Source organism: Pyxicephalus adspersus, chromosome 1 (genome assembly GCF_032062135.1).
Source record: "Pyxicephalus adspersus chromosome 1, UCB_Pads_2.0, whole genome shotgun sequence".
NCBI lineage: Eukaryota > Metazoa > Chordata > Amphibia > Anura > Pyxicephalidae > Pyxicephalus > Pyxicephalus adspersus.
Window position 1 is genome coordinate 45,851,856 of NC_092858.1, and position 12,521 is coordinate 45,864,376.

Here is a 12,521-nt window from a genome sequence, read left to right on the forward strand (position 1 = left end):
TAGGAACCTCCATAATAGCACTCCATGTAAATGTAACTTTATATATCAGTGTGCTTGTCCTTTGTCATTTGTACCTAAAGACAATATAATATTTTTAGATGAAGCTGTTTCCAAAAGTTAAGTATTGTAAGCTTGATTGTATTACATAGAAAACACATCAGTGCTTGTATCTTATGATGAAGATACATTAGTACAGGGAAAACAAATTTACATTCTCGTGAATAAATTAACAAAATACATTTATAAAATACAACATACAACCAAGAATCAATTATAAAACTTTTAATGAACAATATTTGGGATATGTTATGTGAAAACATAAGAATAAAAATAATTGTATGGGCAGAGAGAGAAGATTTTAGGCTGAACAACTGCAAAGGTCAGTGGAAATATAAGACAATGCAAATAACTTGAAATTCACAAAGTAAATACTTGTACTAATTGTGGGCTGAAATGTCACAAAGTGGGGACACAAATAAAACTGTGGTATGTAAAAGACATTGAGATCCATAAACAGACTGATATTTGCAAAATGTAGTTACTGACATTCCTTACATGTCCCGTCTAAAAGTCTTTGTATGTTACAAAAATAATGAATGTTTCAGGTAAGCCAAGGTTGACAATGTACATTCATTGCTAAATTGTATACAAATCATTTAATTTTTCTGGTGAGAAAGGAAAAAGATGAACTTTGATCACAAAGTTGTTCCAGCATGCTTATTATAGGCCAGACCTTTTCCAGTGCTTGATGCAATTGCTGATAGCAAGGTTCAATCTGTAACAATGCTAGGAAAAAAGATTTACAAACTTTTTGTCATCTGCACCAGTATTCATGGAAAAGCAATATTATTGCTAACAAAATTCCTGATTTCGGTTTGTATGCACATAAACAAACCGGGTTGTTAAGGAATAAAAACAGCCTATGTATAACAGTTCTCCAAAATGCTTGGATGCAAAGAAAGTTTTAAAAACTTTTTTAAAACTTGTGCTTACAAAAATATAAAAATGCTTAAAATAAATTACAACTTATAATTCTATGATATAAATTAGTAAGACACGTAAGTGTAGCTCATAATTACATACCAGTCATGTCACTAAAGCGCTCCTTTGAGATCTGTCTTAAGCGACATGCCATATGTTAAAGTGAACAAGAATCAAAACAAAGTGACTAAATATTAAGGTACTTCAAAGACAACTTCTATCGCAGCTAAACATAAATGTAAAATCGTTGCCTTGTAATTGATTTATCTATCCATTTTATTCTCCATGGCCCGCAGCACATTTACTTATCTGTCTGCATTTCAGTTACCCGAATCAAATTTGATATACTTTTAAATTGGGATGGATTGCACCTACAACACTATTGTGTGTCGCAGATATACTGTCAACTTTATTTTAAAAGTTTGAATGACCTTGCACAGACTAGCTGTAAAACAGAAACCTGCCTATATTTTTAGTAAGAGAACAAAATGAAAATAATTTTTAATTGAGATATAAATGACCTGTATGTATGTTTAAAAGTTTCAACAGACACCATATATGTGGGTAGCAATTGATGGGAAAGCACTTTTCATTATTCGGGTTAGACATTCTAAATTGACGTTTTTTTTTGCCTTAAGACTGTTCTACTGCTGGGAGCATCTGCCCACTGAGCTGACTTTTTTTCCCTTACACGATCACCAAATTATGGTTTATTAAAGCAATTTGTTGATTGCAGCAGTTTTATTTACATCCACTGACAATGAGATTTGCCTATAATTTCCTCAGTTTCCAATAAGACTTATCTTGACATGTATGTGGTTGGGTATTGTTATGCCTGCCTGTCTGTAATGGGTGGTTGTTGTACATATTGTTGTACATATTGGGGTTGATTTCATAAAGAAGTTTCAATTGTCCAGCACAGTGAATTATCACCTTGCCAGGGAATTTTCACTTAGCTTAGTGATTGTGTAAATTTATTTTGCAAAGAATACCAAATCATGTACAAGGACATGTAAAAAAATAATTTTTGCTTTCACATGATCAAAGAGTTGATGTCCACAAAGCTTCACTTTATTTACTACATTAAATTTAATTGCAACAACAGTGAACAACCTATACTACTTTTGTGAATAAACCCCGATGGTTATTTAAGACTTTTTAGACTTTTCTTTAAAGCATAAATAATTGCAGCTCTGACCTAATAAGGGATCAGGAGAGCCTGGAAAGCATAGCAATGTCTTAAGCAGCAATGTGAATATTAATGCCAGAAGAATGCTATTATTTGGTATATTCTGTTCTGCAAGTGAAAGACCTTAAATATTAAGACCTTTGTGTGAACCTGTACGTGGATTTACTGGAAGGGCCCTTGTTCTGCCTAATAGGCCGGGTCTTTGGCAGGAGGCAAGGGTTGATCACAAGTGTTTTATGCACTATACTCTTGGAATACAACAACACCTGGATAAAAATGGTTCCAGCTGAGAAAGGCTGTTCTTTCTGTATTCATCTCAAGGCTAAATTTTTATTTCAAATAAGACTGTTACTTATATACATGTTAACAAAAGGATCATTGATAGAGATGACTGTTAGGCTATTAAAACATCCAGTCTAAGTTTAATGTCTATTGCTAGCTGTTAATTTTTTTTGTACTGGTAGCTAGTCATACATTAAAACCTGTTGCTTAGATATGTGTGCATTGAAGTCTCAGTTATATGCACACAATGAGCCTGATTTATAAAAGCTCTCCAAGGCCAGAGAGGATACACTTTCGACAGTGTAGCTGGGTGATCCAGCAAACTTGGAATGGATTTCTTATATAACAAGTCCTTTGCTATATGTTAGCAAATGTTTTAAATCCATTCCAGGTTTGGTGGATCACCCAGCTTCACTGTGGAAAGTGTATCCTCCCCAGCCTTGGAGAACTTTTATAAATCAGGACCAATGTCTCTAAATCTTTAGGTAGTTAGAAACAAATGGGACAAGAAAAGAAAAGCATTGATGGCTCCAATTATTGTTCATCAAACTTGAAACTGACTGTTCAGTTAACATTTTACATAGATAAGATGATCGCACATTTAGGCATTTTCTTTTCTAATAAAACATTACACTCTGCATAATGTTCCAGTTTATTACTGTCAAATGAACGAATGGGTCCTGTCAAGTTCTAGACAAAGAGACAAATTGCCTAAACCTAATAAGTGTCTCTTAAATTGTTTAAAATGTCCATGCTTCTGACAAACGTACATAGCAGGGTTAAAAGCAAAAGAGTGTTTATTTCCACTGAGGACACCCCTGAGCAACTCACTTGTCATCCGTAGCCCCAGGAAACAACTCAGTTTTATTTAGCAGTTGTTTATGCAGCACTGGTAGGTGTATTTTCCTAATAAATAATTTGTTTTTAAATTTTCTTACATTTACTAACTATATTAGGGTACAACAGGCCAATGGCATGAACAATGATCACTAGACTTGTAATTTTTTTAAAGAGTAGATGGTTCCATAGAAATTGGTGACCTGCCAAAAAAGCATATGTACAATGGACGTGGCTCTCCAGACAATGTTAAACATTTTGGGCTCTATTTATAAAACAAGGAATCTGACATACTCTCAAACATTCCTTGGTGGGAATCAATTACTGCAATTAAAACACATGGACCTGGAAGATTCCAGTGAGGGAATGTCTGATTGACATGTCAAAAAGCCATAAAGAACATAACCAGACAATGTTAAACATTTTGTTTGTCCAGTGTAAATTGGCAAAAACAATTGTTTCTACTTGTCTATGGAAGATGTTTTTTTGTCTTTATATATTAAATCACAGACAAGTATAAAGAATCAGAGTTACAATTTCTTCATACTGCTATCACCAGCTTATACATAGCTTAATGATGTATGTCTTCTGGGCAAATAAACAGATTTAGGATAAAAGGCTCAATTCACCAATCCATAACAATCATTATTTGCCATAATGACTGTGATTTTCAGCCATAACAGCCAATGAGAGATAAAAATATTAGTCTCACCGATGAAAATAAGAAATGCAATGGAAAATAACATATGCTTTATAGCTTAGTGAAATAAATTCACAGTAATTCTGAAGGTGATGGGTTCAGCAAGTCATAAATGCATGCTTATATCTATTGTTTACATACATACATTTACAAATCGTCAAAACAGGCACTTAGATCTTCAGCTTCAAATTGAAAATGTAATCCATGGTCCATCATTAGGTAATGCTGAAACAAATCTACCTAGCCAAACACATAAGGTATTGTTATATAACTGGAGCCTGCTCCCTTTGATCTGTTAATACCATTGCTGCTTGAAAATTACTTTCAGATTGGAATTGTTTCCATGAAAACAACTTTCTACAGTTTCCTGCCCACCTGGCCAGCTGCGTTTCTTATAAAACCATGGCAGGAATTCATGCTACTTTATAAAAGGGTTGTCTGGACTGGTAACAAAACTATCATTTTCAGACTCAGGCTTGACTTGTAGGAAGGAATTAATGTGTCTCAGATCTGATTATCAATGTAAGTTCTATATTAAACATATTCAAGTCACTCTATGCACTTGTACTGTCATACTGAAATTTTGGCTGTATGTATATCTTTCAGAATGTATCTAGAACAATTACTAGATTCCAGTCTTTAAAGGTTCCATGCCTTTATACATAATATTTGATAGTAAATATTGTCATTCTTTTAGTATACTTGTAAAATGATGTCTCCATTGTTCCAATGTTTTTCAACATGGTAACTGGGCAGGAATAAAAATTATATAATCTACATATAGCTTTGCAAGCTCTTGGCACTTGGTCCACTGGGGAAAACAGCCATCGGCATAAAAGAAATACTCAAAGTACATTGATATACTTGGATATATTAACTGAACAAGGAGAATTGTTTTTGGGACTTTATGAGGTTTATCTAATATATTTCTACCTAGCCAAAGGAACAAAGCTGGTACTACTCCAGACGTCTGTTGGCTTAAACAAATAGCTGCAAGTGCTATGGCTGCCAAAGGGTCTTTCTCCTCTTCCAAATTTCTTGCAATAAAAAATAAAGACTGTACACCTTTGACGTGTATGTGTTCTATGCTATTCATCTCCACACACACTAGATGATTGTCACCCAAGACAAACAATCATGATCTTTTTAGGCAAAAATTTAGCATGTGTAGAGAGGTTCTCCCGTCATCGTCCATCAATCTGTTCTGGCAGGGCAATGAATGACTGAACGGGGATTACCACTGTACTTTTCTATGGAGGAGAGTGTGGTGAAGTGCTACTCACTCGTTCTCTTCCCTCCCCTGTTCTAATAGAACAAAACATTTTTGTGTAGTTAGTGCTTGTATATTGTCCTGTCACTGGAAACAATCATGAAAGATTGCTTCCATCAACAAAAACGGGCTCTATTTATAAAACAAAGAATCTGACATTTCCTTAAACAATTACTGCCATTGAAACACATGAAATTGAAATATTCCTACGAGGGAAAGTTTATGGAAAGTCCGATTCTCTCTTTTATAAATTGAGTCCTATGACTATGCCCTGAAGGAGTCTGCAAAATGTTAGGGGAACAGCAGAGAAGAACATTTGAGTGACTCGGAACAATAAAATTTGTTTGAATTTGGCAGTGTGCAACCCATGTTTCATATTGCTAATAAATTGCTAAGTGCCTACAAGTTGTCTGCCGTATGTTTTTAGATAATATTATGATAAAGCAACAGAATAATTAAAACCAGATAAAATTAGTGCAAATGCAGATCTTATGCCTAAGTGGGCACGTGTTTTTTTTCTCTTTTTGATACTTGTAACACGTCTGTTGTATTATGTGCTAATTTTCTTATGGCTTAGTGAATCAGTCCAATTGCCTACACTAGTATTTTATATATATATATATATATATATATATATATACATGGCAACCTGTAGAAATAAATTCTAAGACCTGAAGATTTGAGAGGTTCACGTATAACACCAGAATTATGCAACATAAATTATTATTCCTTTTTCACCTTTCTGGCGTTTACTGCTGTTATCTCCTTTTTGTATAGTTATGTAGTTTAAAACCCATTTTTCTAGCTGTGTTAGCAGTAAAGCTCGAGGGGTTTAATGTTGGGGCAAATGTGCATGGAGTAATAATGCTTTTTCTGACAAATATGCTGTATCTATGCCAGTGCTAGCACTGACAAAAAGCTGGTATACCTGTAATACAAAAAACATGTTAGCTGGTGTCTTCATTTCTGATTTGGATTCTGTTTTCAGTCTTGTGTTTTAAGACGTGCATAGAAATAACTTTTCAGCATTCTTGTTTCCTTTGTTCCAATGAATTTTTTAGGTTGTTTAATGTTTTCTTAATCCTTAGAGCAGTAAGTCTTGCCGATGGACTCTGATACCAGCACTCCCTCATGATCTTTGTAAGCGCTGATAACACCTAGTAGGATGAATTATAGAAAAACAAATCACTATGAGAATGTGTGTATAGCCAAAACCTTTTATTTAACTTGAATAAAGCTGGGGGTGCGTTTGTTTTTTGCTGTCTGTGAATCTTTGGGTAATTCTCCCTTCACTTTCTGTTCCAGGGATACAACAGGAAATTAGAAAAATAGATATATTCCAGTGTTTGAAGAATTCCCCTCCTAGACATTTGTTCTAACAGGTGTCCCAATTGGAAGACTTCTGTTATCTCTTGCTCTCTGGGCATCTCTCAAATGTTAGATTTCTTTAACTAAAACTTTGATTTTAGGTGACAATGGTCATCAGGACAAATAGAAAGGTGAGTCTGCCCAACAGGGACACTGCCAGCAATAAAACATTCAACAGAGTGCCTAATACAGTGGTGATCATCTTACTTGACACAAAGTGCGACCCTGACACAACAAAGGCCCGCATATGATATTTAATAAATGCAGTCCTAAAGAAATTGAAAGACATGCAACAAGACCAGGGACTGCAAACATGTTATCAGAATTGTTGGAGACTGGGAACACACTTCAGGAGACAGTGATAGCTTGTACACATTACATGAGACTCCAAGAGATCACTTTTATGACATTCCCTTACAAATCAATGCTTACATATTTTTTACACCTTACAGCTGCCCTAGACTGTACTTGGGCTTTAACTGATATGTTTCTCAGCAAAAACCATTATAAAAGATCATAGAAAAAAAAAACAGAAAACAGAATTGTGATGGATATGACAGGGGTCACAATAAGTGCCAATGGACCACATGGGGCTGCTGGCTGGGCACCAGGGGTCTAACTCTATTAAAAAAAAAAACAGGAGGAAAAGGGTTCTACTAGGGAATCTTTTTATTTAACAATATTTTATTGAAACCCTAAAGAATTATTTTTTTTCTGTATCATGGAACGTTCTGGTTTCCCAGAGTTGCTAGGGGTTCCTTAAACAATTTCTGCCTTTCAGATAAATTACCACAAACTCGAATATTCTTCCGCTATTTCTAAGGTGGGACATTCTGCCCATTGACCATCAATGTAAGGTGCATTCCTATCACTTATCTACTAATATAAAGGGCCTTTCTCCCACTGACTGCTAAAATTATGGAGCCCATTTATGTCACTGATGTAAGGAGACAACTAGTATAATGGAGCACTGACCCCACCAATATGAAGGGGCACGACACTGCCCACCATTGTAAAGGGCACTTTTCTACTTACTGCCACAATAAACAATACTTTTCCTTTTTAAAATATTTACAGGTTATGTTCATGAAAATGTCAAGTAAGCAGTAGATATTTTAGGTTCCCTAAGATCTGAAAGTTATTTTAAGGTTTTCTCTATGTTAAAAAGATCAAGAAAGGCTGGTATATATAAATAAATGACAGAGAGAGAAGACAGTTTTGGGTCTCGTGGGGTACACTGAGGTTTTTGAATTCCTTCAACATTTCTAGAACATCCTTCCTCTTACAGTTTTCATGCTGAATTTCGCCACAAGTGTAGAGATGTGGACAGAAAGGGAAAGAAAATGTCATTGTGCTCTGTGCTGACCCCTCCAAGCATCCTAGCCTCTTGCCCACAAATGCCTTTATGGTAAATACAGCCATATTCTTATGCACGTGGTATTTTAAGTGATCAGGCTGTTAATAATCCCTTTGATTACCATAAAGTATCTGATCACAAAGCACAGCATTTCCCATTCCACAATGACCTGGCATATCCATAAACATGACCTTGTCTTTTGAACCCAAGAGAATACAAATATTTGAGATGCCGATGTTGACTTGTTTTTTTATTTTAATTATAGGTTGTATTGTATGGTATTCTATCTGTTTAAAACCAATAAATTATATTTTACAAAAAAAAATATAGGTTGTGTTTGTGTTTTGAACTTGGACTACCTTACCTCTGGAGTGAAAGTCTCACCTCCTAACAAAAATACAATGAAGGACTCTGCCCCATCTAGTGCACATATAGGGGACAACAGTTCTTTTACAGGTATCTGGAATCATTTCTAGACAATTCTTGTCTGGGCTAGTAAGAAGAATGTGTTTCACCCAAATCCACCCAACCTAGACACTTCCAGTAACAGTACAATCTATTTGTATAACCAAATGGGTGACATGGAAAGAGCAATAAATCATAACTGAAATACCACAACATTGTTTGCATGTTACAGAAGACTTATTATTGTGTATGTCTATCCAATATGTATTCCATTATGTTTGGCATCATACTTAATAAACCCAAAGACACCAGTTACAGCATCTCGTGTTGCAGGCTGCCACCACTAAGCCTCTGCCTTTCAAATATCTTTAGTGTTGTCAGCCTGCCCTAAATGCTCCTTCAATTGTCCATCGCGCTCCCTAAAAACCCAACTGCATGACAGCTAAGGAAAGCTTCTAGTGTCCTAAATTTATAGCTGACACTTAGTATGTATACCTTATGCATCAGTGGAATAACGTCAAGTGACACATAAGGTAATCCCTTGAACAATTTAACCTTCTACCTAGTAAGATACATAGACGGGGAAAACCACCTTTTCCAAGTCTGTATGTTACTATGTATGGCTCAGAACTACCTTTATTATACGGACAATCCTTTCTCCTCCAGAATTGATCACAGGGAGTGAAACCTAATTATATCTTTAGGAATAAAAACCCTTAAACAGCAGTCACCTTAAAAGTTTTTATACTCTGCACCATCATTTTCTTGCAAAAAACTGACTTATATTTCACCTTATTTGTTCTTCTTCATACTATCTTTTCACTGGAAACTAATATTGGCCTCAAAAAAATCCCCGGAGGAAGCCTGTTTGGTGAAATGTGTCGGGAAATAGGAGACAAAAGGACGAAATTATCTAAAAATTATCAATTAGATCCTGTCTATCTAATGGATATGCCAGGATCCAAAGCTTTTTTTTTTTTCCAAATTAAGAACACCTGTCTAGTTTTTAGGAAACAAAATCCCTCTCTACTGCATGATTCTAATGCAGATAAAGGAAGGGGTTTTCAACAAGCATGCTATTGTGATATTGTATAATTTAAATTGTCACATTGTATTCTATACTGTATAAAAAGCACATAGAATATATTTAGCCCAAAAAAAAACAACTTTTCTGTTGTATTCCTTCATACAATAATAGGTTTAGTGCATGGCAGCTTAGAACATCGCAGCTAATTGACAGGAAAATACGCATTGCCTTATTTGCCTTATTAAGTTATTTACCTATCACAGACCCTAGCCAACCTATGTACCATACCCCTCTCCTCTTCTTGGAATGTCTAATTACTGTACTGGGACAGCTTCTTGGCCCCTTTCTTCATCTTCCAATACAATGTGTATGCAGCTGCCATGGAAGGAGCACAGGGGAATACTATAGAGCAAGGATGCCCAAACTATGGCCCTTGGGCCACATCCGGCCCATGGAGCTCTGGTATCCGGTTCTCTTCTCATCCCTGCTCGTTGTCTTGCAGGAGACAGGTGCCGGCACAACAATAACAGTGCCCTTTCCCTCTCAAGACAAAGATGTGTCACAAGGTCTACGGCTTTCTCTGCTGACAGCTGAAGGGAGCGGGGAGAAAAGCAATGATGCTTCTGTAACCCCCCCCCCCCCAGCTGTCAGCAGAGAAAGCCGTGGACTTAGAATGCGATTCTGTGCTCAAGAACAGGATCGGAGCTCTGTTTCCATAAGGCGACAGGTCATTGAGGCACAGTACCATATATCTTAACAGTGTAATGCTCGTTGTCTTGCAGGGGATGGGGCGCCGGCACAATAATACCGGTGCCCCATCCTCCACAAGACAACAGGAACTACAACAATGAGACACATATAACTGTGCCTCACTGACCTGTCCGCATATGGAGCTCTGATCCTGTTCTTGAGCACAAGATTGCATTCTAAGTCCACATCGTCATTCTGTGCTGAGAATAAACAGTACGAATCTCGATCCAAACATTCAAAAGCTGGTTTCTCAAAAGCAACTGCAGACATCCCATAAAATGAGCACCACATGGTGCAGAAATTCTTGATTTGTCATTTCTTTTATTTGGTGCATGTATGTTACAGTAATCCAGGCCGTGAGTTTAATCTCAATGTCAAATGCACCCCCCCGATGAAAAAAAGTTGGGCACCACTTCTATAAAGCATCACTTAAATGACAGCTTGGGCAGCTCACAGCATATCCATCATGACAGGAATTAGGCATATAACCTTTATGGAGGAAATTTGTTATAATAAATAGTCAGGTGACAAAGTCGCTTTAAATTTTACAAAAAAAATACAGGGCTGACTTGATGCAAATTTACTGTCAATGTAACATCTGTATCCATTCAATAAGTTATCACTTTGTATAGTTATCATTTTTATGGACCTTTTCATATCTTTTCTTTGTTTATGGGAACAGCTTTATGATTAACTTACTTTATCTAAACACCAGGTGTTAGGTATATTTGGTCGCTGTTGATCAATGCAGACAACTTTTTTCATGTCCTCGAAGCTAGGATCATGGGGAACAACATCATAGAATGGAGGCTTGTAGTCTTCTACCATACCTAGAAATATGAAAAGATGTAAGTATGGTTTTGTGTGGATTTTCAGGAAAGATGAAGAACTAGTTTTCTATTATTTCAAAGAGATCTACATTACTTTCTTTTTTTTTAATGCAACATTATTTTCTACAACATAAAGTGATAAAGTAGATGTAAAAATGTAAAAGTAATTATGCTATAGCCACTTCACAACTGCACACATATGCATTCTAGTCTTTCAAAGTACCATAGTCTCATTTTACACTTCTCTGCCCTACACTATAGTAAATAAAAACTCCCAAATTAGAAGTCATGCCATGTGTGCCTATGGCACATTGCCAATCACCTGCTAAATTTATAAATGTTTATCTGGCACAAGTTAAAAAGAAAAACGACCCTTTCAGACATTCATAATTTAGACACGCTAGTCTTGCAATCTAACCAGGAATTCAGGACTGCAGGGATTGATATTTGTTTCTAGACACCTGTCTATAATATGGATGTGACTGAAGAACACCGACAAGTTCAAAAGACTGCAGGAATGTCATTAAGATGTTACTGGAGTGCACAAATCACTCGTACATAGACTACAAATACAGATGTGAATAGGGCAGAAATATTAAAAACATCTAGACCTCATGAATGTGTATTTTATCTCATGAGCTGATATTTTACATCCACCTGAAATGGCTAACTTTCCTCTTACCCTTAATAGACACCTCATAGAGCCTCTTATTTGTTGCTTGGCAGAAGGTAGGAAGCTAGTAATATTGAGGCAAATCCTCTCCAGGTTTACTCATGAACTTTTTCCAGCTTTAATAAATAAGGCCCACTGTGCTAAACTAGCCCAACCGGCCCCCCTCAGATGTATACTTATGAAGCAGTCCATGCCAGTGGCCCTCGAAGAAAAGCTAATGTCTGTACAATAAAAAGCTGCCAGGGGCACCAAAGGCTGCAGGAACATCAGGTCAAGTCAGGTATGACTTCCTCCCATCCACACCTTTATTTGCCCTGGTTTACTTAGAATTTTTGGAAATTTACTTATCATTTTTTCATTTTAGTTTAAGTTTGCCTACTTGAAAAATATGACGTTACCAACCATTTGTTTTGCACCTGGTATGTACCTACTTTATCCTGCACCCACTTAATTGTTACCGGCTTGATATTGTGCTGTCAAACTAAGCTACTGACAGTCTATTGAGCTCAGAATAAAGGGTGACGTTGGTTTTGGTCTGTTGGGCTCACTCGGTCTTGTTCACACAATCACACAGGAATGTAATAAGGTTTAATAGCCACATTTATTTTTCTTATACTGTGTATGTACTGACCACAGCTAGGTCCTTGATCACCCTGAAATCGCACTTGAATGAAAAAGATTTGTACAGATGAATGCAAGAAGATAGACAATAGACTGGAACTTCTAACGACCAGATTCTATGATCGTTTGGGAAAACATCACAATAAATGGTCTATTGGGTACTGATGTCAACCGGATATCCAATTAGGTGTATAATGAAGGTGAAATATTTGTACCTGATGTAAATTGCTC

General features: G+C 36.3%; 1 protein-coding gene across 1 annotated transcript in view; it reads right to left on the reverse strand.

The window, feature by feature from the left end:
• Window positions 1–6,025: 6,025 nt before the first annotated feature.
• ACVRL1 (activin A receptor like type 1) overlaps window positions 6,026–12,521 on the reverse strand; it is a 48,483-nt gene continuing 41,987 nt past the window's right edge. The window contains exons 9-10 of the mRNA XM_072409712.1: window positions 10,866–10,996; window positions 6,026–6,416 (exon numbers count right to left, since the gene is read on the reverse strand). Of these exons, the coding sequence (XP_072265813.1) occupies window positions 6,282–6,416; window positions 10,866–10,996 (266 nt within the window). The 3' untranslated portion in view covers window positions 6,026–6,281. The remainder of the gene's footprint in view (window positions 6,417–10,865; window positions 10,997–12,521) is intronic.